This window comes from Aythya marila (genome assembly GCF_965140915.1).
Source record: "Aythya marila genome assembly, chromosome: 3".
Lineage (NCBI taxonomy): Eukaryota > Metazoa > Chordata > Aves > Anseriformes > Anatidae > Aythya > Aythya marila.
This window is the reverse complement of record NC_139044.1, coordinates 29,588,204-29,615,412: the sequence shown is the minus strand read 5'-3', so window position 1 is coordinate 29,615,412 and position 27,209 is coordinate 29,588,204. Positions and strand designations below refer to the sequence as shown.

General features: G+C 38.9%; 1 protein-coding gene across 2 annotated transcripts in view; it reads left to right on the top strand.

The window, feature by feature from the left end:
• Positions 1-27,209, top strand: part of SMYD3 (SET and MYND domain containing 3) — a 394,861-nt gene that overhangs the window by 6,000 nt on the left and 361,652 nt on the right. For both annotated transcript variants that reach the window (XM_082756582.1, XM_082756581.1), the window contains exon 2: positions 22,012-22,075. In XM_082756582.1, coding sequence (XP_082612708.1) covers positions 22,012-22,075 — 64 coding nt within the window. The remainder of the gene's footprint in view (positions 1-22,011; positions 22,076-27,209) is intronic.

Below are 27,209 nucleotides of genomic sequence, written 5' to 3'. Positions count from 1 at the left end.
AGGGGCTGAAGTGGCCCCTGCAGGGAAGGGGAAGGTCAGGCAGTCAGGGCTTTCCTTCTGGTGGCAGCTAGCCTTCAGCCTGGTGCACTAGGAATGGAAATGAAACTATAAAAAGGGTGGTGGGGGGAATTTCCAAGCTCCTACGGGGGTGTGCCTGCAAGAAAGGGGACTTTGAGGAGTGTGGGGCCAGCTGGCTCTTTGTAGGGGGGAGGATGCTTTCTGCTTTGTAGCCTGGGACAGTCCTGGCTAACTGTGCCCCACAGGGAAGGTTTATTCCTTCATCCATCCTGTTGTGGTTCTGCCACGTTTTCCTCCCCCAGCAGCATTTCCTAACATTAGCTTCAGCTTGGTAGAAGAAACACTGCAGACATGTGGAGTTGCTTCTTCATACAAAGAAGAGATTATTTTTGGTCAACATCTTGGCTATGTAGGAGTGCCTTCTGTGACATGATTTCTGTCACTGATCTTACTGATTTCGGGGCCTGTGCTACCTGCTGTGATCGCAGTTCTTCCAGTGCAAGCAGAACCACCTGCTCAGCCACAGAGGTGGAGATCGAGACAAGATTTGGGCTCATGCTCAAGGGTGTCCTGGTGACTGTAGGGTCTGTGCCAAGTGGTATGATCATAGAATGTCAATGCGTAATTCCTGTGTTAAGTCAAGCTATGATCCCATGTTCGTAAAGTATTTACCTTCCCCGTTTATCATCTGAACTGCTAACTGCTTTCAGCTCAGGGCTCATTCATTCTGTGACTAGCTCAGCTGCTCAAGCTTACACAAAATTCAAGACTGAATGTTTTTTTGAAGCAAACTGTCTCCTTGACTATTGTGTGTTGCAGTTCCCACTTCTGCTGCTGATAGGGAGGAAATTCAACCCCTGGCTTTGCTGGGGGAGGCCTGTGTGTCTGGGTGCACCTATGGGGTCTGTGTGTGTTGATGAAGCATTGCCCTGGAGGGGGAAAGATGCTTGTGTCTTGGGGAATGTTGAAATGTTGAGTGTGAAATAAAACTATGTAAGCCTCTCACTTCAGCACACAGGTTCAAATTGTAGTGCTATACTGTTTTTTTGAATCCTAAATTGTTTTATAACAGTAGTACTCTTTGTTTTCTAACAGGAATGTATTTGTAAGTCCCGTTGTTTCCAAATATCGGTGGAGGGACACTTTACCATTGAAGGCACACTTCTAGAAGGGAATGCCACAAGTATGCAAGCTACCAATATTTAGACAAATTTTGAGAGAAGGACATAAGCTTTACCCTCTGCATTTCTTTGCATCTTGCCCTTCCTCACACCCTTATCAATATATTCTTGGGGGCCCTCTATGTTGTCCTTGTAGGAGTAGTAAATGGAAGTACTGCTTTGAATGTCACTGTGCAAGAAAACTTTACTGAATATCATATGGGATGAGAAAGGTTTACGCGAGGCTAATGCCCTGCATTTAATTTCCTTTGAAAGAAGCTGAGGCTCTTTTAATCAACCTCTGGATCCAGCTATTCTAAGCATTGGTTGAGTATTGCTCTGAATCCGTACTCTGTATGGCTCTCTTTGGGTACTGCAGTGCGTTGGCTCCAAGTCCTCCAGCTGTTGCACATGTCTTAGTCCAGATTTCTGAAGAAGCAAAACCAGATGAGAGACGAAAAAGAACAAATTGAATTGGCACAGACAACCACTTTCTCCTCAGCTATTTAGGTTCCTAAGTGTCTGTTTTAGTAAATGAGTCTGACTACTCAGTTATTTACAAATTGTATCCACTTGTCATATTAAAACTGTCTTATTAGTTACTATTGATGTACAGCAGACAGAATGGGTATGGAAACATTTTTTTGGAGTAGTCTGTGAAACTCTGCATGTGATGATAGATTTATCTGAAGTTTTTGCCCCAGAGGGAGAAGAGGCTGTGTGGTAATCTACATAAGAAATGCGTGGTTTCAGCTGTAAAAGAGAGCCATGAAGCATATTTCATCATAAGTAAAATCTATTACAGAATCTTGGGCTTTTTCTAAAGACTGTAGTGTTTGTTTTTTCCCCTCAGAAGTACAGAACATGATCTCTTACTCCAAGAACGTTACTCTCCGAGGCTGGGGCAATAGATGAGTTGTGCAGATCAGCACTAAAAAGCATCACGTCAGGCATAATAATAGCAAGACAGTTATAAAGGTCTTATTTAGCATCCCAATTACAGAGGAAGTTCATCTTGTTATGTCTGCTAGATAGCCAGCATTTGGTCAGCCATGCAGTCAGTCTGTATATTGCTCGGGTGGGGGTTTTGCTGCCCCTTAACAGCCTTTGCTGCTTTGGCAGTCATGTTCATTGCATTACACTAATTATTTGATGTGGTTAGTACCTCATTGCATTGGTCTAATCAGCCAAAACTACTTTAGGTTTTAAATGAAACTTTAAAAGGAGAGTGAACATGCTCAGTGTTGTGCAAAAGCAATTGGGCCCCTTCAAAGACACTGTGGAAATTTGGGGGTGGGGTTGTTTTTACTGATTTTACCTTTCTGCTGGAAAACACGACTGGAGAATCCTGTTGCAAATATATGAAATGTTACCCAGGCTGGATTCACTTCTGCTGAATTACGCTATTATGGATTAACAAATTGATTAAAAAAAGAAGTGTAGAAGATGGTGTCTGCTTGTGCTGAAGTACGTATTCAACTAACTTCTCATAGATTAGGAAGTAACTGGGATTATTGAGATCTAAGTGGCTTTATTTTTATGGTATGTTTATTGGTGTGATTCAGGCAAGGCTTACCCTTCTGTTCTTTACTGCCTTCATGGAAACTCCCTTTGTGATGTTAAACATCCCTGTACTCAGTTTTGTGCTTTAATCTGGAGAGACCATTGTAAGATTTCCCACTTGTAAGGATCAGTTGTCACTTTGCTCTCTTTCTGCCACCAGTCGAAGCCTTTATGGACAGCTTTCAGGGCTTGGGGTAGGTGGTCAGTCAAAGTGGTAAGTGGTAGATCTGTCTTAATTCACCTTGCTCATGTGTACAGATGATTTTCTCAGCTGATGGGGACACTTTAATGGATGCGTGAAGAATACAGCAGATGAAGGATGACCTTGTATTTGGATACACAAGTGGAGGGTTAGAGTCCATGTTTTGACACAAGCATCTTCTGTGAATTTGGATAAGGTCTTTTCATTGCTTACTAATCTGAGAGATTTGAAATTTATTGTTCACCCATATACTTAGTTGCTGATAGTAGGCAAAATAAGGAAAAAAAAAACCCTTGAGTTGTAAACTTCTATATCACCTTAAGGGCAGTATTTGACCTGTAGTCCACTTGAACATCTTAAACAGTGATTTTAGGCAGCAGATGGTGAATCTGCTGTAAATTTCCTAGTACTGAGAGGAGAAAGTACAACACCAACAGGTTTATATGTACATTTAGAATTAATGGAGCTCTCTAAAATTGCCAAAATGTGTCCCTGTTATACTGGAGCTGAGAGCTTTCCTGTGTGAAACTTTATGGCCTGTGCAGTTTGCCAGATCAGAACATTATTGTGCTAAATCACGAGGGTTTCTTCCAGCTTTAAAAGCTATGAAACTTGCCTGTCCTTAGGCCAAGAAAAAAGTGCCTGTGTGGAATGAGAAGCTTAACTGATACCATAGAAGAAGAGAGAAGGGGCCAATGGGATCTAAATTACAACAGACCAAAGGGAACGTCAGTGTGAAAAATTGTTTACCTGGGATGGGCTCAGTAGATGCAACGTAGAGAGCTGCCCAAAGCTGGAAGTTTATTAAATGTTTCAGGAAAAAAATGAATGTAAGGGAATAACCTGTCAGGCCTTAAAAATAGTGGTCTGCCGTGGATGATACTGCAATACAAATCACTCAGCAAATCAAGGAGTGTTGGTGGCTGGAAGCCGAAGTAGCAGCATATGGTACGAAGGGTTGGGAAACATGCTTCATGATTTGTGCCTGCGTGTGTAGGAATCTCAGCAGAAAGACTTTGAAAGGTGGTGTGTACGAACCATGTTTTCCCTGGAGAGCTAACAGAGCAGTGAGGCTGTGGCCCCTCTACGTGGCTAACGACAGCACCTAAAATAACAAAAGGAAAGTGGAAAATGCAGCTCTAGAAAGATTTGTGCTTCCTGCCCAAGACTGGAATTTAGTGATGTTGCAAAGCATTGTAAGGAGAGGCTAGAGGCTTCCTAAATGAACAGGGTTTCTTGCTGGAAAGCTTGTATGGAACCTGATGTGGAGGGAACTGGGTGTTTGGTGGGAAGCAGGATACTAAGCCTCTGTATTTGGTGGGCAGAGCTGTGGGCTGGGAACACGAAAGCTAGGTGTGTAGCTGGAGACACAGCCTGGGGCTGAGGGCACAGCAGCAGCAGGGATGCACTGCCTGTTGGTGGAAGAGCATGTGGATGTAATGGTCAGTGGCAATGGATGCGAGTGTTACCTGTGGTGCTGAATATTCTTTCAAACCTGAGATTTTAGCCCCTTGTGTCTGAATCTCAGGAAGAGCTGAGTTGTCAAAGGACATAGTCCGCCTTTGAACAGGTAGCTCACAGCAGTGTCAGTGTTTGCTGGGCACGAAATACAGTGGTATTTGGCTTTCTGTGGGGAGGGGGGGCTGTTGTAAGCTTTTTTCCACCAGTTTTTGTTCACAGAGTGGCTTTGGAACTGGTGAAATGATGTACACAACTCCCAACTGCTTCAGAAATAATTGCAGAGCCAATTCTGTTGTCCTTAGAAATTGCCATGGGAGTTGTGACTTTGGGAACAGACTTGGCCTGTTCAGAGAGACTGTACTGTGGACTTATTAATTTTTAATTTTCTTCTTTTTAATGTCCCCCTTTGGAGTCTTATGAGGTGTAACTGTCTGTACACATACGAGTTTATGACCCTTGTAGTTAGGACCGCTTGTGAAGCGTGTATTTGGAGCTCTTTCTCATACATTCTTGGTTTTAACCATAAATTTCATCTGTACTGCAGAGCATTTTACTAATAGCTGTTTTTATTAATTATAAGATTGTTTGCTTTCCTGCTGGGTAGCACATAAGGATTTGGCATCCTTTTTATAAATGTCCTTTTTTTTGGGACATCTCAGTGTCAATGTATTGTACAGCTGAAGGTAACAGCATTTTAAAGTATCTATTTTATTTTCCAGGTACAAAGTCACCCAGTCTGTGTTACCTTTCTCCCTTTTTTGCTATAAATTCTTTCAGGCATGAAATAGCTTGCCAGTTGTTTGTTACACAGAAGCTAATGAATGGTTATCTGTTTATCGCCGGTAATAGCATAGCTGCAAAGTGCGATGCACATGTAAGTAAGCTCATTGTGTAGAATTTCTGCTGTAAGACTATGTTAAATCAGCTATTGCAGGCCTAATCACGTCAGCCTAGTCTGTGCTTTCCATCAGGTCTCTGCAACAGAAACCACCTCACCTGCCATCCTGCCCACTCTGGAAGCAGATGGAGCTAGAAACCTTTCCTCAGCTTAAAAACGTTCCCAGTCTTGTCCCAAAGTTTCAGTAGCTTTTAACTGCACAGGTATTTTGAATTCATCTTGTGATGGGTCCTTAATATTCATTCTAACTGGTAGAAGTAAATGACCACCAGTTTCACCCAGGCTTGTTCCTATAAAGGCAAGTTTGTCCTTGACATGTAAACAAAACATTTACTGCTGCTGAGGATGTGAGTTCCCAGTCAGAAAGAACAAAGCCTCTGTGGACTCAATCCTGCACATACCTGCTCTCAGAACTTGTAATGAAGGTAGAGCAGGAAGTTAAGTCTTTAAGTCTTTGATTTAAGTCTTCTAGAATTAGTAATTTCCCAAAGCACATTTTGTTCACTTTTGTTACATTTCTATGTGTATATCTGCTTCTTATGCCATAAAAAGTGGGAATAATTTTAACTGGAAGAACAGTATGTTCTCCTAAGCTTACTTTATTGCTGAAATAGGAAACAGTTTTAATAGTCTAAATTGCTTTTTCTTTAGAAGTTGTTTTCAAACTGTTAGCTTACATGGAAAAAGCAGTCTCGTTTTTTATTTTACAGTTACTGACAATCTATTTAACAAATAAATATGGTGTCCGTTTGGTGGAACAAGCTTGTGGGGTCAGAAGTGGAGCCCGTCCAAGGGCAAGGTGCTGCCTGCCCCAGGGGCTTGGCTTTTGGGCGGCCTGAGGCCGAAGTTATCCCTTAGGGAAGGTGGATGTGTGCCTGCTCATCCTTTAACAAAGATGTTGTTTCCCAGTAGCTGAGAAGTTTGAAGTCACCTTGCTGCAGGGAACAGTTGTGCTGGTGAGCACGGGCAGCAGCCCAGTGGTGTGAGCAACCCTGGGGATCAGCATGGTCTGAAGACAAAGGGAAGGGGAATGGTTGGGGGAGAGGCTATCCTTTTGGGTCCTGGTATACAAGAAACTCATCCAAAACTAACTTCGGTTATTGGGAGGAGAAAATGTCACCCTGTGAAATATGACTGCTAATTTCTGTACTGGCATGCAGATGGCAGCAGTCATGCCTCTATTTCAGAAAGACTTTTTGCATTGTTTTCGAAAGCAAATATTTTACTTGTGAGGAGAGGTTGACCCAGGTGTGTTTTAACCTGGGAATGTAGTCAATGAAAACTTTGGATGGCTGAAATAAAAATGCAAAGAGTAGGAAAAAGTTGTTCTAATAAAAGGTCTCGTTGATTTAAAAAAAAAAAAAAAAAAAAAAATGCTTAACATATGTGACTTTTATTTTCAGCCAATATGTATGGAGAAAACCTGACATATAACCTTGTTTTGCCTTTGGAGTTAGCCTAACATAAGGATTTTTCAGAAAGCCTAACCTTTTAGTCTACTAAAACCACTATTCTATTTTTCTTTTTTCCCCAAAGTAACAATTTTTAGCTGCTTTTGTTTTTTTTTTCCACTGCACTCACTTCAGTTGCTCGACATTAAGGAAGTTAATGAGTCTAAAGAAGCATAATAGTGAGCTCATTTTTTTTAATTGCATGCTTGACAAAAAGTTTTTTAAAAGTCTTTTAAGCCTTCTTTGTGGGTAGCCAAAGGATGGCAGTGAGCTGGTCAGATTCCACCCAGATGTTTTTTTGCAGGTAGGTACCTGTGCACTGCCAAGCTAAGGCTAAGTGTCAAATTCTTGAGATGGGTACACTTAGATTCATCCTGGTACTACAACTTTTGGTAACAAACCTGTAAGATTTTTTGAAACAAACAAACAAATCCTGAATACTTGGCTTCTTGACCACTGCTGTGTCTATCTGAATGTGATTTTTGATGAGTTTATTCCACGTTCTCGATGTACCTGTTTTAGAGAAATGAGTTTTGGATTCATAGAGCTGCAGTGATGCAAGCCTTGTTGCAAGGCGCATCCTGACTCAGCGGTAGGGATGGTGGCAGTAAAGATATTTACATGCTCAGTGAAGTGCATGGATTTTTCTGTAGTCTTGGGGAGATGGATTGTTCTCTGGATACAATTACAGTGTAGCTAGTGGAGAAAGGTTGTATTGGTTTAAAATAAAGCAGCACATGGGTTCTGTCATCAAGACAGTGGTGTCACTGTGTGTCATTGTCACCTCAGGTAAATTTGCAAGTTGAATACTTGTACTGCTGACACATCATTCCTGTGGGTGAGACTTCTCAAAGTTTTCCCTTCAGGTTCTGTGTTGGCTTTTGAACTCCTCCAGAGTTTGTATGTTGGTATCTAGTTCATGTGTTCAAAATATATTCATCTTGGAAATCTGGTTGTTTTGTATGGCCTCAAATAATTGGCAAAGTGCATTGAAACTAGAAAATGTTGAATGGTTTTGATAGTCTGCCTGCCTCTTGAAGTCTGTATTATTTTGAAGTGTTTTCCTTAAGCATAAGCATTCCTATGAACAGACCCATCCTGAGATCTAAAACCTTTGTCATAACCTCCTGAACTTTTAGTGTTGTATTGGGTTATTTTCAGCCACTATTTTATTAACACAAAAAAGTGGATAGCTGATGTGTTTTTTGCTTGTGTTGTCCCATGTACTGCAAGTATGACGTGGTTTAATAATTTAATCTGCTTATTTTCTGTGAACTTGTTCTGTTCATAGTTTGATAACTGTTTCCAGCGGGTCTTGATCCAACTTCAATAATTATGAAAGTCGTTTCTATACTTAAAAATTATGAAAGTGGTTCCTATATTTAAAACTACTTGGATGCTCCTTTTGTGAGAGGAGGCAAACTGCAGAAATGCAGAAGCAAAATGATAATAATGGAAAAGAAATACTTCAAGTTTAAGGTTTTTGCTGTACCAGTGTTCTCTCTCATGAGATGCCATACGTTATTCTTGTAAAGATTTTTGGTTGCTTGTCAGTCTAAATGTCTTCAAATTTTGATCTGAACTGAATAGCGTTAAATATTTGTAGCTGAATGTTGTCCATAACAGTGAGGAAATGCAAGAAGGATCATTGTGTCCTTGACTGTGGCTTCCAGTTCTCTGAAGAAGGGTAAGCCCATGACACATTTGATTGGTTTTGCTCCTGTTATGGATATTAAAATCCTGTCAAACAGATGCTTTTTGTTGTAAGTGAACTTAAAAAATAAATAAATAAAAAAACAAATAAAAAATTAGGATGACTATATTTGCCTTTTGTTGTTTATAATTTCTTCTGTGTGTAGATCCTGGTACTTTGCAAAAGGCCAATATATGGGGAAAACTCTTTACTTTCGCCTTTCCTTGTCCATTTTCTTAAATTAGAGATTTAAAACTTCTAATTTGTGATAGAATAGGATGCAGTTGACTTCCTTTTTTCTAAGTAGCCATCACATACCATTATCTATTTTATACTGCATTGAGTTAGCCTAAAATAGAATGCCTATCCATAAATCAAGCTCTTTGTTCCTGATTATTATGGGCAGTGATGCAGGGACCGATTCTAATAGAATTTGCAGGGAAGAAGTCAATGTGTTTCTCCAGGGGTCATGGAGAATCCATAAACTCCCACGGGGCAGTTATTGAAGATGTATCTGCATGCAATAGAGCATAACAGAGCTAAAGCTTTTTACTTAGTGCTTCTTGATGGAACAATTAATTTGACAGTGGTCACCGTGCACTTTACCCTTCTTAGATGGACTTGGTTGTACAGTCTAAGAAGACACTTAAAAGCTTGAAGGTGAGTTGAAGATCACAAATCTTCCAAAAAGCTAGTTGAGTATCAATCATGGGAAATTTTGGCAAGGCGGGCGGCTGATGCGAACTCCTCTTACTCCTCTTCTTACCCCACCATCAGAGTGTTTCCAAAGAGTGTTTATCAATATGGTGATAGTTGCTTTATATATAAATATATATATATTTTAAAAACAAACAAACAAAATACACATTACCCCAGCTAACTTGCGTAGTCAGTGCTTTTTACAGTGTGTCAGTGTACAGCTGATCAGCTGTGGTCTGACCTGAAACACAAAGATGATTTTAGTGTCAAAGCTCATTTACTTTTTCACTGGTCACAGTACAGCAATCCTTGCTCCAAGAAGCTCACCCGGCTGTGTCGTTTGTTACTATATTACTGCCTTCATCCTGCACTGTTGTAGTCAGTGAAAATCTTGTCAAAGACTTCAGTGGTACAAGGGAAGTCCATAACTGAACAGGAGGATGGTGTTATACAGCGTAAGTGTTGTCTACTGCACTCAGAATTCATTATTGGTGTAAACTCTAGTTTTTGTTCACAGAAATCCATGGCTTTCCTCCTATTATTTGCATAGTAAATGTAAATCCAGTATCATTTATCCAGTATTTTTATCTGCAGCTGTCAACTCACCTATTAAATATTTTCTACTAGAAAACATTGATGCGTGAATGGTTTTGATACATGCATCCTAAGTATGCTTTTATAAATAGAGTTTTTGTTGTCTTAGAAAGCATGCTTGAACAGGTTTAACTGTAAATAAAGTATTTGTGAGCTTACTTGATCTCTTCAAGTCATTCAACTAAGAGTTGTCCTATTCTTAATAACATAGGATGAGCAAATTCTAGGAGTTGAAGATATCCAAGAATGAGTAATTCCATCTTAAAAACATGCTTCTCTCATACACAAATGAACTTCAGCTGCATTTTGGTTTATTTCTTTTAAAGAATTCCGGTTAAATATTATATAATGGTAGGATGCCTTATTCTGCCAGTTTATCTGTTTGCAATTAGTTTGGGGTACGCTTAGTATGTTATTTTAATACTCCACAAATTAATTGTAATGATGTACTGTGTTTAGGATATGTTATTCCTGTGATGATTCTAAGATATTGAAAAATCAAGAGGAAACAAATGTCATTTTCTTGTCAAAGACAGTATCCCTGTAAAAAAAAAAAAAAATAAAAAAAAAAAAATATATATATATATATATATATATATATCACCTTCTATAGCATGTAAGTAAGTTCATGAATTGGTAATCCATTATGTTTTTATCCTTATCTAAGGCTCTGATTTTTTTGATATCTATCTGAAGTATTTTACTGAATCAAGGTCTCAGTTTTAGTTTTCTTCCCACACAGTTTTTTTTGTTATGTGATGGTTCCATTAAATACGTAATCTTTGCTTGAAAATAGTTGTAACATGTTCTTTTACTGTCATAAAAACAATTGTCTTGGCACTATCCTATATTAATCTGTTTAGTATTTTCATAGGATGTATACTTTGGTTTAGGGTTATGTGTTTATATATATCCAGTTTTAGCAGATGACTGCCTATTTATTTTTTTGGCAATGTCATTAATTGTTCAGAAGCCTTTTATCCCCAGATCCCATAGTTTTCAGACAAACCTTGAACATCTGTTTGTAATTCTGTCTTGAACATTGCCAACACAAATTAGTCTTGCAAGCTCAGTTCATATTTTAGCTCAAGTTCATGAGTTTAACAAGAACAATTAATACCAAACCAATGTACTAATCTGGATTTCTACCCTGGGTTTCTGAAGGCTTTGCAAATACAAACCTTGCAGTTCCCAAGTCAGGTAGATGACTGAATTTCTGCTGTCTCTGGGGTGAGACACTGCTGATGTCTACTTAACTTATGGGTTAGGATGAGGAATACAGAAAAATCATTTTAAAACTGTGTGTGTATTGGAGGGGGATTGATCCATCAGTCCTTGGCATATTATGTTGCTTCAAAAAAATAAAAACACAAATAAAAACAAATAAAAAAAAACTCCACCAAATTTATAAACTAAGAGTTCAGTCATCAGCCTAGGTTTTCTATCTTCCATGGAAGGCCTCATCTTCAGCAATGCAACAACCTGTTATGCTGGGAATTTTTTTATCAAATTGGATGAAACAGTCACTTCGCATCAAGTGCAAGCACATGGTCCTGAATCAGCAGATTTTTCTATGTCAGCATCTTAATGTATCGTTTCCCAGTTTAAAAAGGCTTAGTTGGGAAACATCTGTCAGGTCTGCAGCACAAAATGCAGCATAAATGCAAGCTTTTCAGGTTTTGTTCAGGTTTCTCTCTGTTGTGAAGAATTCCTGTAAAATGAAACGTAGTAGATGAACATTTCAAGCAGCAAAACGAGCAAAGTGTAGAGATTACACCTGCACCTGCAGAGCTGCAGAAGGGGTGGGTGTCTGAGCTGTCGTGGGCATGCAGCTCTGAGCTTGGGCATCTTGCAGTGTGTTGCTCCTGGGGTGACAGCGGGCAAGCCCAAGTGGTGATGAACTGGGTACAGTGTGTACATGAGGTATGGGAGGAGATGGTGATAAGCAGCCAATAAGAGGTGAAAAGTTGAGGCTAGGAAGAAAGAAAACAAGGGGAGGTTGTGTATATGGATGAAAAATATATATATGTGCATGTATACACTTGAGAAACTTTTATTTTGCAGTCTTAATGAAAGTGAAGTTTTTACAGACCAATATGATTGTGACTGATTATTCTTCCCCATGCACTTTCTTGGCTCATTGGTTTGGGGCATGGATGACTCTAGAAACTACGGGAGGTTCATGTTTTTCAAATAGGTGCTGCTGGCACTTCTCTTACTCTGCAAAGCATAGCACTGATGTTAATTTTAACACTATTATTTAACTTGTGCTGAAAAGCCATATCATTTCTGATCCATGTTAACAAAAACTCCAGTGCTCTTCCAGCTTTTGCCCATCACAATAAACCTTCGAAACCTTTGCTCTATCCATTTGCTAATAGGGAATAACATTTCTCATTTTCTTGTACCGTACTCTACAAAGTCTCATTCCATGGTTGTTGAACTGAAACAAATAGTCTGATTTTGCTCATGACCCATCACTGAAGCTACAGTACAGTGATTAAAGGCTCACATTTCTTGGCCATGGAGAAAATGAGATTTAACTGAAGACTTACAGTGATGTAAACATAAATATATGTTCCAGAAAATGCTAAAATAATAATTTTAGCTGGATAATCAAGTGAAATCCACATCATTTTATGACAAATCTACATCATAACTCTTCATATTAGTTCAAACCTCACAGTGTCTATGCTGCTTTGAAGCTTCTTTAATACCAGTTGCAGTTTTTAAAATGGAAATGTGTCCATTGGTGTGTTGTGGTTGGTCCAATTTGGCAGGAAAGTAGATGACAATCTCTCATGACAAATACTATGGCTTTATAGCTCCTTTTTTTCAGTATTGGCTATTCAACCTTGTTTTAAGAAACAAGAGCCATGTCTAAGTGTGTGGAAGCATGTTGTATGTTGAAATTCCCAAGACCTCATTACAAATTGATTCCATTAATGAAAATTATGACTTCAGATTTTTAAAAAGCACTTGGTTCTTTTTTATGTTAATGCCACATCATTTTATTTTGTGAAAAACAGACCTAGAAATGGAGAAGGCATAACTTAAAAATAACTTGGGATTTTTATTAAAAATTGAACAAAATTAGCTTATTCTGATGGTTATCCTACCCAAGTTCTATCTCCATTTTTTACATTTTGAAGAGAATTTATTCCAAACAATTTTTTGCAAGTGAGAGCTGTGCTCATTCTCCTAACATGAAGAGTAGTTTCTGGGAGACGCTATATTATTCTGAATCTTCCATGGTTGGAGTAATTATCTATGTCGACTACTGCTGGTTGACTACAGTCAGAAACATAACAGTACTAATAACAGATCTAGTCTGTGAAAGAGGGTTGTCATTTGCAGGCATATCTAAGCATGTGCACACCTTTAAGCGTATCAGTGCTGCTGAAATTTTCAGAATTAATCCCAGCATTAACTGTCTTCCTAGTCAAGCTGTTATTTCTTAACAAGGAAAGCTGTCCTGAAGCTGGTGATGACTTCAAGTCCTAAAACGTACTTATGACTTTGGCCAATGTGTTTTTAAAGACCCTTCTGTTGGAAATCAACAAACTTGGAAACCATGAAGGATGTACTGCGTTTCCCTACCTGACTAATTGGTATGTAGAATGGCTGGTGAGGACACCGGGGCAACTTAACCCTCGCGCTTTTAACTGTTGTAAGTACTCTTTTTTTTTTTCTTTTTTTTTTTTTTTTCTTTTTTTCCTGAAAATGTGTAGGCATTACTATAGCTGTGTAGGCATTTCTTTTGACTTTTTAAAAATTTTATTTAAATGGAAAACAGAAACTGGTGTAACTAATCTTTGAAACTGAAGAAATATCTATTACACTTTTAGCCATAGGATGTCACCAGAGTACAGAGAGTACTCTGTGATGAAGTATTGTGGAGTTGATTTACGGCTTTCTTTGGCTGTTTATTTTGCAGTGTGAGAAATGCAGTCCTGCAGAGGCTTTCTCAGATCAGTTGTTGCAGCATCTTGACCAGTCCACCGTGGTTCTGACTCAGATTTAGAGTATTGCATAAGACCCAGGTTTGGGATCTAGCCATGCTTCTGTAGGTGCATTCCCACAGGATGGATTGGGGGCTGAAATGAGTGAGAAGTAAATGCATGTCGCTACATACTACAGCCTTGGTATTTCTGTGCTATTGTTACAGTGGACTGTTTCTCAGAGGTCTTGGAAGCAACTTGTGTCTCTGCTGGAGTATGGTTTGATTTTTTTTTTTTTTTTTTTTTTTGGGTGGTCCTGTGTAGAACCAGGAGTTGGATAGGTTGATCCCTGTGGGTGCTTCCATCTCAGGATGTGCTATGAGGGGAGTCAGAAGGGAAAATGAGTCTGTTTCCATCCAGAATTGGTTGAAGAAAGGATTGAGGTGTGACATCATAGATTTTATTTAAGCAGCTGATAGGAAGAAACTTTGTACAGTGCTCTCAGATCAAGTTGTTTGAATGTGGTCCCTCTGATATGAAGTTAAAATTACTGTAAGAGGTGTAAAATTAAAAAAAATTAGTGATATAGCAATAGTAATTAGTACATGTGGAAGTCCACTCTTTACAGGTATTTCCAAGCTACATTTTGATTTGTTCTTGGCCAGAAATTATTGGCAGATAAAAACATTTTGGGGCTGATGGAGAACCAAGTGAGACTTCTCCAAGAAAAAAAAATCTCCTTTTATCTAGAAAATGGATGAGAAAATCTGAAATGGGAAAGTTGTTGAAACATGAGGAAATTAGGGAAAAAATACAATCAGTGGCAAGAAAACCAAAATGTGTTAGGCTCGAGATAACAGTGGCAGGGATGTGTCTGATGAAATATAGAAGATTTGAAGAAAAATACATGTTTAAAAAAAAATAAGTTGGCAGGTGTGTATTTGTGGCATTTCAAGAGACAGTTCAGTTGAACTACAAAAGTGAATAGGCAGATACTTGTAAGTTTGTTTAGGTGTTGGTAAGTCTGCTAAAAGTTATCTTTCCTCAGGTTTTGCTAGTGCCTCTCAGTGGTATGGAATTGCTTAGGAGAGCCAACAGCAGTCCTGTGAGTAGTCTGCGGTTCTGACAGGCCAAGTTTAAACTTGGCATTAGCAGTGCTTTGCGTCTGTGCAGAATTGCTGCCTGAGGAAAACTTACAGAATCACAGCAAAGTTTGGGTAGGAAGGGACCTCAAAGACCACCTGGTTCCAACACCCACTATGGGCAGGGACACCTCCCACCACACCAGGTTGCCCAAAGCCCCATCCAGCCTGGCCTTGAGCACCTCCAGGGATGGGGCATCCACAGGTTCTCTGGGCAGCCTGTGCCAGTGCCTCGCCACCCTCAGAATGAAGGATTACTTCCTAATATCTAATTCTACCCTTTTAACGTTTAAAACTGTTACTCTTTGTCCTATCACCACGCTTCCTTACAAAGAGTCCCTCTCCCCAAGTGCCATATTGGTACAATTTCCTTGCTTGGAATATTTGAGTTCTTGTTCAGCACTTTCCAGATGTGTTCCATCAGGAATGAGGGGACTTCTAGATGTATCAGTTCATATTCGGAAATGGAAAAGCAAATAAGGGGAAGATGCAAAAAGCCTCTAAAAATGTGTCCCAGATATGTAAATATGGGCAAGAAGAGAAAGATATTCTTCTGTGAGAGGGTCAGAGAGGTTTAAATTTCACTGAATCATAGATCCATATGATCCAAGAGGCAAATACTAGCTGGATGAAAATATAATGTTTCAGAGTAACCACATTGTTTTTCTCGAATGTTGACCTATGGACATTGTATTTTTCATTTTTATCAGGGAAAAAATGAAAGATGGGATGTTTTGTAATACTTGCGGCTGCGTTGGATTGTAACCACATGGTCAAGAAACGAGTCTTTAAAAGTATCGCATGTAGCTTTTCTTTTGCATGTTTTTCAGTTGTACATATGACCTTTTGATATTGTGAGATATAATCTTGGTTTTCATCAGTTTTTGGCATTTTTATTTAATTAAAATTCAAAGGTGTAATGAAGGTACTGTGACTGAAGTTAATCAGTTTAAGCCTTAAATTGCTGAAGGCATGTTGGCGTGCCATCTGTAGGCAAACACTAAAGATTGCCTTCATTTGAGGGAAACAGTGTCAAAGTAGCTTTGCAGGGCAAGTAGGCTTAGGAGGCAATTTGAAACAGTTTGCCTTGTGCTCTCAAAGCCAAATTTTCTTGTGTTTCTGCATCACTGCTCTCAGTTGGGGATAATCACTGTGTTTGCACGCAACTATTGATTTTTGTTGTGATAGCATTTGTTTTATTCATCTTTCCCTTTGATAAACTGGGTGCATGTGCGTGTGTGTGCATATATATGTATTTATATAAAAGGTAGAAGTTATTTGATTTTAAAGCTAGTTTGTCTTCTAGAATAAAAAGGTGCTGTTCTGCGAGATACTGAATGCTTCTCCTGAATGATATGCAGGTACGGGGAGCAGACTGTGGCCTTGTACTACTGAAATTGCAACTTCTGGAGCTTTCTCTTTGTTTTTAGTAGACCTATTTTCCTGTACATTTTTCCTGTACATCCTTGAATTGGTTAGGATCAGATGTAAATAATCAATGAAGAAGTAGGATTCCAAATAAAGACTAAATTTCTTGCCTACTGAAGGTGATAACTCTAAGATATTTATTGGAAAGGACTGTATCTGAAACATGTGATCAGGTACCAGCTCAACATCAAGTTGTATAATTTTCTGTTTTTGGTTATATCAGATTAAGTACTGTACTTCCAGTAGCTGTGTTTTCAGGAAAGTACTTTTTTCTTCACTGTAACAAAAGGAGAATCTTCTACTTGTGGCTCTAGGTAACTTTTTTCAATTTCAGTGAAGAATCTTACACCATTTTGTGAGTGTCGGATATTTTGAAAAACTACATCTTTTAAAAAGTGGGTGAAGTGTTCTAATAGTAACTTTTTCTTATCAATAGTTAGCAATGCTGCTACTACAGCATGAGCAGAAAGACTAGCTTCTACATGACAGCAAATGAAAATCTACCCACTGGATGTCTCTTATTGTTGCTTCAGCCATGGCTTCTTCAAATCCCAAAAGAAGAAAAAAGCTAAATATCCAACATAGATAAGAAAACATGATTCTGGAACAAAGAAATGATTGTAGACTACAACAGTTTTATTTGGAAAACACTTTTTAGAATTTTTGGACCAGGCATTCTTTGGAAGAATGAAGTTGCAGGAGGAGAATTAGGGGAGATAGTAGCAGATGCACAGAAGCAGACAAGGAACACTGTCCAGAACACCCAGTTAGTTGAAGTAATATGACCCAGCATGTTTATCACCTACTTAGGGTATATGTTTAAGCCAAATAAAGGTAGCATATATGTAATAAGGATGATAGTTGTAAAATCTGAACAGGACTGAGGCTCATTCTATGCTGAAGGGTGCTCTCTCCCCTCATCTGTCTGATTTTTTATTTTTTTTTATTTTTTACTTTTTTGCTTATAGAAAGTGTCCAAAAACATTTCAGGGTGTTAAATACAAGGTTGGCAGTAACAAGAAATACAGAAAATAGCAGAGAATGTGAGCAATTGAGGTGGTACGCGAGACTTCAGAAGCCAAGACTTAAGCAGTTGGAAGTTTACTTGGTATGCCAAATAAACTGTATTTTTGCTTGTGTTACGAGGTAGTTTGCACGAGAGCACAAGTGTCTGAACTTTTGCTGCAAGCCAAGCGCTTTGGTTATTCATGTTTTCTCCCTTTTCTTTCCTGGGCAAATACCACTTCTTTAGTGTGTTCAGGTGTAAAGTAGATGATCGATGTACTTGGAAATAAAAAAAAAAAAAAAAAAAGTATTTTTTTTGTATATGGAAGGTCTCTCTTAGATTTCACTTGAATAAATGAGTCTAGGTAGCTGTGGTGACTATATTTTAATTTAAACATCAAGCATTCTAACTACCCAAAGCTACTTCTCCCTAGTGCTGCTCTGATGTTAAAATTAATTGATATGCTTTCTTAATCAAGTGTGCAAGTGGGGCATTTTGTGGCATTTTTGTATGACTTTTGGGGCATGGATTTCAAAGAATTCTTGCTCATAGTATGCATGTAGGCTCCAGGGGTGAGATGAGACCCCAGCAGCCTCGTAAGTAGGGACCTCAAGGCAGATGAGCCAGTGGCTTCTCTTCCACCAGCATGTCTGTGATGGCAGAATGGGCCTGAGGCTGGACGGAAGGGGAAGCCGCATGAAGGTGGTGCCCTGGGCTTGGGTTGCTGCCCTTATTGCTTGCCAAGGGCTTGGATTTGGGGTGTGCCAGGGGCTTGACAGGCTTGGGAGTGCCCAGGCAGTTCCCCTGCCCAGGCTTTCCCCCAGCACGCTTTGTCCTTGTCACTGGAGCCATGCTATTAGTTTTGGCATGCTGGAGATGCCCCCACCATTGCTGGTGCCCATGTGGATGATCACCTGTGCCATACCGTGGCATTACCCATCTGCTGGGAGAGAGGGGAGGAAGGAAAGTGGTAATTGCATTGCATGTAACCCTGCTGCTCCCGTATCTACTAAGTTAAAAATGCTGTTTGTTATTAGCATCTTTATTTTTATTTCTGTAAGACAAAAATGTACTAGTAGGGTGATGAATAATGTGTTTATTGTGGGTATCGATTGCTTTCACTTTGTGATGAATCTGAAATGCACGCACTTAGAAAATCCAAGTAGGCATCATGCACTTGATGTGTTCGACTGAATCAGAGGTCCGATAATTTGTTCAGGAAATTAGCCCTACCTGACATGCATCTGAAAGAGCATCTCTTTTGTAATGTGTACTGTAGAGCAGGATTATTAACTGAAAAACAGTATCAACAACAAAAATGCAGTAGGGAATTTGCATGAGATTGCCCTTTTGTCCTGCAAGCTGTGGCAGCATCAGAAGTGTGAATAAATTGTACAGCAAGGAGTGGTGAGAGTAGCCTGGTAATCAAATGTTGTGTTACATCTAACACTTGTCTGGTGAGCGGGGGCTGAAAGTCAAGTGCCTGCAATCACCAGAGAAGTGTAGATGCATTTTCATTATAAATTAAGTAGCCTAATCATGTTTGGTTGGGTTTCAGTGTTTTTTAATTATCTTAGGCTCTTCCCCAGCAAACCAAAGTACTCCCATTCACTGGGGCCAGGTCGTTATTGGAGTGTGTTGATTAACTGCTCATTTGTTTTCAGCAGGGCAAGGTGTGGCACTGGTAGGGCCTCTGCAGCCTGACTTAGGTGGATCACATCAGCTGAGATGTCATCCATACCTTGGAGGTAACCTGATGTCATCTCCGGGTGATATTTACAAGTGATGGGAAATGCACAGCTGTATTTAACAGTGACTTTGTTTCAATAATGTCTGTAATAGATTTAGGTTGGAAATTAGGAGACATTTCTTCTTAGGAAGAGCATTTGAGCATTGGGAAGGGTTGCCCAGGGAGGTGGTGTCATCACTGTGCCTGGGGGTGTTTAAGGAAAGGTTGGCCCTGGTGTTTAGGGACATGGTTTAGTGGGTGACTGGTTGTAGGGTGATGGTTGGACCAGATGGTCTTGGAGGTCTTTTCCAACCTTAATGATCTTATGTTTCTAAAATACTGAGAACTACAGGAATAAACTAGGCAAATTATCTCACTTTTTAAAGTGTTCTAGAACATATAAATCATGTATACACTAATTTTATTATTGAATTCTTTTATTCAGGTTAAGTGTGTTAGATCATACTCTTTTTCATTTAAAATATCATGTTGCAAGACCTATGGATGCTCTAAGATCTTTCTTTTAGTCCACAAAGGAGGACAGGACTGGGGGTGGGGAAAAGCAACAACTTGATCAGTAGTTGCAGCATTCAAGCCTGTAAGTGCCATCCTACATCTGAATGTCATTCAGAGAAACCCCAAAAGATGAATGGGTTGTTCATTTGTTATGCAGTGACAGCAGGGAGTCACCTTATTCAAATAATCTGGCTGGTGGTGTCCGTGTGGCAAAACTCCAAGTTTCAAGTGCTGATGCCTAGATTTTTCTGCATATTTGTTTGTTACTGCAGCATTGTGAAATCTATAGGGAAAAAAGATACAAAGGATCTAATCCTGTAAAGTACTGAAACTCCAGCAGGTGCTGAAGGACTTGGGTGCTTTGTGGCAACAGGTCCACTAATTGTTTGACAAAACAAAGAGCAAGTAAGTGTTCGTGACTTCACATCAATGATCCCAGTAAATCCTGGCGTCTTTTAGAAAAAGTATACCAAGGCAAGGCCTGTTTGCAGTTTGTTAATGTTGTCAGATTTAGTCTTCTGATGGAAGGATGTGAAATCATTAGGGGAGAGTTCTCCAGTACTTATGGACATTCATTCACTTAAGTTCTGGCTGCAAAGTTAGGATTACTCTGCTCTGGGAATCTGTGTCCTACTGGTTGATACTCTGCCAGATTGGTACTTTAATGTGTATGTGACTGACATTGGAAATGCTGTGTTTGCTAAATCCTAACTTGCATTTAGATGGATAGTATTTAGAATAAACAAAGTCTGCCTTAAATGTTCTGCTCATTCTGCAGCAAAAAGCAACAATTGAAGTCTGATGCAGTCTGCTAGCATAGGTGTAAAATATTGAGTATAAAGAAGGTATTAATGAAGAGGTTGGAAGAGCCTTCATGCCTTTCTGTGATTCTGTAAAGCTACATGAAGTAGAACTATAGAGAAAAGCAGAGGCAACCTGCGGAGTGGCAGTCATGAAGGTTATGGTCATGCAGATGGACAGCTAAACATCAAACCAAAGCTCTAGATGTTTTGTTTTATCTTTTAATCTTGGTTGGTAGGCAGATTTTCTTAGTGACAGCATTGCCGATGATGAATCTGATTTGGAAAGTTTATTGGCAGACTTGAAAGGTAACAAAGCAAGTTAAAATTCTTGTAGCATAATCTTTCAGCAATTTGAAAGGTTTGAAAAGTGTTCATCTATGCTGTTAATTGAAAAACATCTAGAAAGAAGGTGCGACTGGTATCTTAAAAATGATTCTTTTTGTCCCTGATGAAATATGCTGCTCAGTATTAAAAATGTCTGTCAAAACTTGTCTTGGTGGGAATTCAGTTGTGTGTGTTGTTTGTGAGCATTTATTTATACCTGGGCTGCTTCTGATATCCAAATCAATGAGTAGTTCCAAACGGCATTTCTTTTCATTTTCTGTTGTCTACAGTAATTTTTCTACTGCAGTATTTTTTTCCCTAAATAACTCTGATATGCACTTCTAATCTGGAATGGGAAATACACTCCTCTGTCATAGGCTGGCTAAAGGTGTGTCATTGCTCAACCTTGAAAATGAAGCAGCTCTCCCTGGCTGGCAAAATGAAGATTTCAGACTTATTTCTATCTCTGAATTGTCTTCAGGGATTGTACCTTAAAATCAAAAACCTATTATGCATGCACAGGGTTTTAGATTTGGTTTACAGGAATCTAAGAGTTGCTTAGTTTTTTTCAGTCTCCAGGACTCACTTATCAGGTGGGAAGGTAAGGGAGGCAATAGCAAACATATGCTGATATATGAAATGTTTCTATATTACATTTAACCTAGTAGTTAACAGGAATACATACAGAATCTTGTGCAACAAAATTGTGCTTTCTATACAGTAGATATTAAAAGATTGTTACTTGATTTTAATGATCTGTACATTCAATTTTCTACAGGAAATTGAGGGTATGGGGGCATAAAAATCTGTCTTGTTTATACTGGTCTGAAATAAATCTTTTATTTACTTGAACCAGAAATAGAACCAGAAATATTTTCTTAAGACAAATTTCTGTTTACAAGTCAACCTCAATGAAGTAGTAATTTGATATCATAACTGCAGTTTCACAGTAAGGTCTTCATTAAGACAGATAATGACTCCTGCTGCAAGACCCAAGACCGTTAGTAAATATATTTTCTATCTGTTATGCTTAACTCCAGTTATAATGTCTAGTTATACATCTACAAAGTCAAACTCATTGGGACTGTAGCTGTATGGCACAAAAAAAGGTATGTTTGATATCTTTGCTGTGGATCCAAAGTGGCCCCAGGTATACTGAGTCCTATGTGTAAAGGATTGTGCAAATAGCTTTGTATTTAAGTGTGTCATTTCTTCTCATGCTACAATGCGTTTTAGACTACTCTTTTCTTTTGTTCCCCTTTTATTCCAGATACTTTTTTTTTGCCTTGGAATATTTGAAAACTGTCAGTTATGTAAGTAAGATAAACGTTAAAACTCTATTTGTATTTATAACTGATTTTCTTTTTTGTTTTCTTCAAATAGGAATGAACATCTGCACAGATGCTCTCAGTGCAAGGTTGCTAAATACTGTGGTAAATCTTGTCAGGTAAGATGAAATATTACAGCTATAAAGCACTGAAGAAAAACAAGCATTTGAATGCTTAATTTACAGGGTCTCCATACATTTTCCACACTGTCACACCTCCAAATTTTTTTGTTTGTAGTTACAGATGGAGAGCAAACATGTCGCCTTGTTTAAATTTTCTCATAGTTACAAATATAAGACTGGCAAATATCTGATTGTAATCAGAGCTAAAGAAAGAACCAAGATGAAATGTGTGGTGTTTGGCTATGCTTGGTTAGAGGGGGAGGAAGACTTCTGGTTGCATGCTGAAGTTTCTAAGTCAGTTTTGCAGTAAAACAAAAGATTATTCTTGAAATACAAATTTCGATGATAAAGTACGTTCTCTCTTTATTAAGAGGAAGAAAGCTGTGAGAATCTGGAGAGAAGAGAGCCTTGGGCAAAACTGTAGCTCTGAGGAGGGTATCACAAAGACGGAGCCAGGCTTTCCACAGTGATGGGTGGTGGGATGACAAGAGACAAAGGAAATAAGTTGAAGGAAGACCGCTTCAGGTACAATAAAAGGAAAAGCTTTTTAACCTTGAGGACAGACAAGAAATAGAACAGGCTGGCTAGGGTAGTTGTGCCATATGTGTGTTTGGAGGGTCTCAAGACCCCACTGGACAAAACTCTGAGTGGGGTCTGACCCTGGAGCTGACCCTGTTTTGTCACTTGAAATCTCCAGAGATCCCTTCCAATTGTTAATTATCCTATGATTTTATCCTATGAAACCTTTCTTAATGGTGTTCAACCCTAAAACTTGAGTTTTTGTGTTTGGGTTGTTTTGTCACTGGAGCTTGTGCACAGAAGTTGGCAGGACATGGTATCAAAGGGTCACACGGGTAGGTGACTGCGTAAGGTGTGATATGGTATAGAACCTGGCACCTGAGATTGAAACCATATAGTTTGCCTTATAGAACCCTTCAGGTTTTACATCATTGCTCCTAGCATTGCGTGGTAATTTGGTTGTTTTTCCTAAATAGAGAAGAGTGAAGAAAGACAACTAATGGCTGAAAAGAAGTAGTAGTGATCCTCTGTCAAAGGTATAGGAATTTAACTGCCGTCATTGACCTTCAAATGATCCTTTCACATCTTATGTGCTTTGGAAGCAATTCTGCCTTAGTATGATCTGCAACGTTCTCAACCCCTCCTTTTTGGGATTAAAACATATGGAAGTAGAAAGGAGGAAGATAGGTCATCTTGATTCATTGTACAGCAAATGCGCACAATGTACATTAGGTGCTTACTGTAGCATCCATAATAATGCCACAAGTAGATTTATTATGGAAAAATATGACTGAAGAATATAAAAGACCAGAGTTATTTGTAAGGTAAGTTCAAAACAAATATGTGTCAGGAGAGTCTTTGAGAAATCTTCTGTTGGCAAGTCTAATGTGGAATGAGACAGCATGCAGCACTCCCTGTGCTGGCACTGACCTGCACGAGCAAACCTGCAAGGTGTAACACAATAGCCTCTTATAGCCTAAGTTGTAATAGCAGTGAAACTAGGAAATGGGGCTTCCTTTGAGAAAATAATTATGTGAACACACTTCAAAGATTTGCACCAGAACATCTGAAGTCATCTGGGGCATCTTTGCTTTTGGCTTCCAGCTCTAGGCATCTTGCGCTTGAAGCCAGCTCAAGTTGCTCTACCTCCACAACTGTAGGTATTGATTTCAGTGATGCAGGCTAGAGCTACTTTAAGTCATCTGCACTTAACATGTTATGTATTTACTGTTACATAGTATCATGTGCTATTAATATCAATAAATTAATATTGAATTTATATTATATAGTGCTTTCTGATATTAGGTGGCAATTGAGAATAACTGAAAAAATGTTTTTTTTTTTTTCTAGACAAAACAGGGAATTTATTGGGATTGACAGCTCAGGGCAAATGATACAAATAAAACTCAGACCAACCAAAAACTCAGACCAATCAAATCCATTTTCTCTTCAGTACTGCCCACTACTTCATATTTCTTCTGAAAAGCTATCTAAACTGCTCTGCAGCTCTGCTTTTATAGCAGCCCTTAGCAAAGCTTTTCTCAGCCACGCCAAAGCTTTTGTACTCAGCCTCTGTAGATTTAGTGCAATTGCTTAATATGTGCATTTGTAATTGAACTAATTACTGAGCAAAATAAACAGCAGGGTATTAAATCAAATTGCAGTGTGCAGATTTAAAAAGAACATTGGCAAAACAGGACAATTTTATTTTTCTAAATACAGACCAACTTAGAAATGCATATTGTACAGTTGGATTTACAATTTACACTTTAGTTGAAGAATGATTTGATTCTGGAGTTTTCTGGGTAATACAGAAAGTCAAATAAGAAAGTAAACTGACTTTCAAAAAAAGAAAAATTATATTAATCTGAGCAGCTGAACTAGGTTTATGATAAAGGTAGACTTTGAAGGAAGCGACTACATGTACATTCATCAGGGGATTTCAATGTTAGGATGTACCAAAATGAACCATTTTAAAGCTCATTTAAAAGATTTTAAAAGTTCATTTTAAAGATTTCTTGTAGGAATCTTCACTTGCTTAAAATATCAGGTGGTTAAGAAAAAGTGTCTTTGCCCTAGCATGTAAAGGAAGAAACACGCTTTTGAAAGATGCTTCACATACCTTGCAAAGTGTTATCCTACAAGGAGTACAGAACAAAACTGCATGGGAATTGGAGTTCAAGTTGCAGAAGTCTTCATTATGTTGAAAATGAATATTTTGAGTGTATTGTGCCAAATTTAAGAAATCCCTGTTATCTCTTTTCAGGCCAGTTTGAACCTGTTTGGTTTCACTTTAATTTAAATAAATAAATAAATAAACAAAACAAATGTGGGACTGGAAGTGAACATGAGATTCTTTAGGCTGACCTGTTACACTGAATTCTCGTTTCAGAATCACTTATATGTAGGTCTTTTAATTGTGTTTTTTTTCAGTTGGACCTCATTGACTTTTGCCCCTTCTTGACACTTCCCTGCTGCAGCACCTTTCCCACCTGCTGATACCTATTTTCCCTAATTTACTAGCAGTATTATGTATGTTTTGTGTCTCTCCAAACATAGTTAGCACATCTGCTCCACCTTATAATCACTGTTGTGATCTCCTCTGGCAGTGTTTATTAATTTGGTGTGTCCCATAGACTGGAGACCAGTGATGTAAATGAAAATCCTCAACAAGTGGGGGAGTCACTTCAGGAAGAATTCAGAATATGCCATCATGAGATATTTTTATGAAGTCATTTCAACAATAAGACACTTTGTAAAAATTGAACAATCCATTGGAAACTACAAATTCTGACATTTTTAATTAGCCACTACATCCCAATGGGAAAATATTCAACTTTTTTTTTTGGATGAGCTGTAGTCTTTAATTGCTTTCCATGAGTGCATTAATCTGCAGGCAACATTCAACTTTTTTTTTTGGTGCTGTAGAGGAGATGAGGGGAAACCTTAATTTTGTAAATAATGGCTTAGGGTCTTTCCTAGGATTAGGGACTATTTGGAGGTGGGATAGTATATCTCAGTGCAAGAACAGACATGCATCTCTGTGAAGGCGAAACAGGTCAGCTGAAAGATAGGCAAGATCTTGTGGGCAGATGGAGGTGTTTGTGCCAGTGCCCTGAGCCAGCAGGAGGTGATGCTGGGGCTGCATTAAGTGACACATGGTTGTGTGCTGGTGTTTGTATGTTGGTTTGGCCAGGCAGGCTCTCAGTCTGCCACCAGTAAACAGCTCTACACTGCAGTAAGTTCTGAGCAGTTTCGGCTCTCGTCCCTTCTCAGTTGAGTAAAGGCTGAGGAATTGCAGGTGGGATACACTGGGCTTGAATGAGAGACACTGACCTAGGAGGGATTTTCTTTTTTAGTTTCTAAATGAAATGAAGTCTGCGGAAGGAGGGCCAGGTACTGCCCTGTACTTCCCTGCAGTTTGCTTTGCTTGCTTCCTTCTGGGAGCGTTTGTTTTTGATGGGGAGGGTGGTGGTGGTGGTATATATGTTGGAAAAACTGGAAGGACTTCCATGACAGGGAGGGAGCAGGGCCAGACCAGGTGGTCTGCAGGATGGTATTTGCACTCATGCTGTTTTGGGGATGTAAAGCCCCTGCCTGAAATCCAGAACATGCAGAGTTCAGAAAACCTCCTGTGGAGAACTGTGGGACTAACATAAACCCAGCAGTAACTATCATTAGAGACTAGCTTTAAAACTAAGTCACTCCAGGATCGGAGGTTTTCATAGTCCATATAGTTCTGTAATTTGTATCCTTGTTGTATTGGTAGTGAGAAGGAATAGCGCTGCATCTCATTACACCTGATGTATTTGGAGCTTCCCCCCTAGTCAGCAGGGAAGAAGTGAGTGGCAGTCCCTGTTCCAGCAGGCTTCCTGCAGAGGAGTATGATTCCTTCTTGGCATCAGTTTCAGCCAAACACTGCTTAGAAGAAAGCATCTGGTATAACCATTGTTCTCATAGGGAAATGCATCTCCAAGAAACGTGACATATTATGCTGTGTGGTACTGCATATTTTGTCTCATTAGGGCTTTATTGGTTGGGTATGCTATTAATCATTTTAATGTCACCTTTAGCATACTTGACATTCTGTGCAGTATTTATGTAAGGAAAAAAAAATTGACAGATAGAGGCTTGTTCCAAAGAACAATTTTAGTTTAAGTGGTATAAAAATGCCAATATAATTATATTACAGAGAATGACGTCTGGACATTTACAAGCATGACCTTGTTTCTTCTAGACAAGAGTAATTCTATTCACCAGTAGATACTTAGCTTTTATTTGTCAGACAGTGTGCAGCACTAACTGTTTTTGGATTAATGCCTTCTTGATGTCATTTTTTTCCCCTTGTAGAGTTATGGGTAAAGGAAATGAAATCAGAAATCTCTTATGTATCTGAAGGAAATAAAAATTACAATTTATTTATTATGTGTAAGCCAAAGGTGGAGGGAAAACCCACAGTAAAACAGAACAGTGCTACTGGTGCTGAAGTCTGGTTACCTGAAACAATTACCCTGCTTCAATGCAGCTTAAAAAATATATTGCATTATATTGCATGATAGGCTTTGTAATCTTTATAACTGGAATGTCAGTGTCTACAGGTGTGATGTGGACT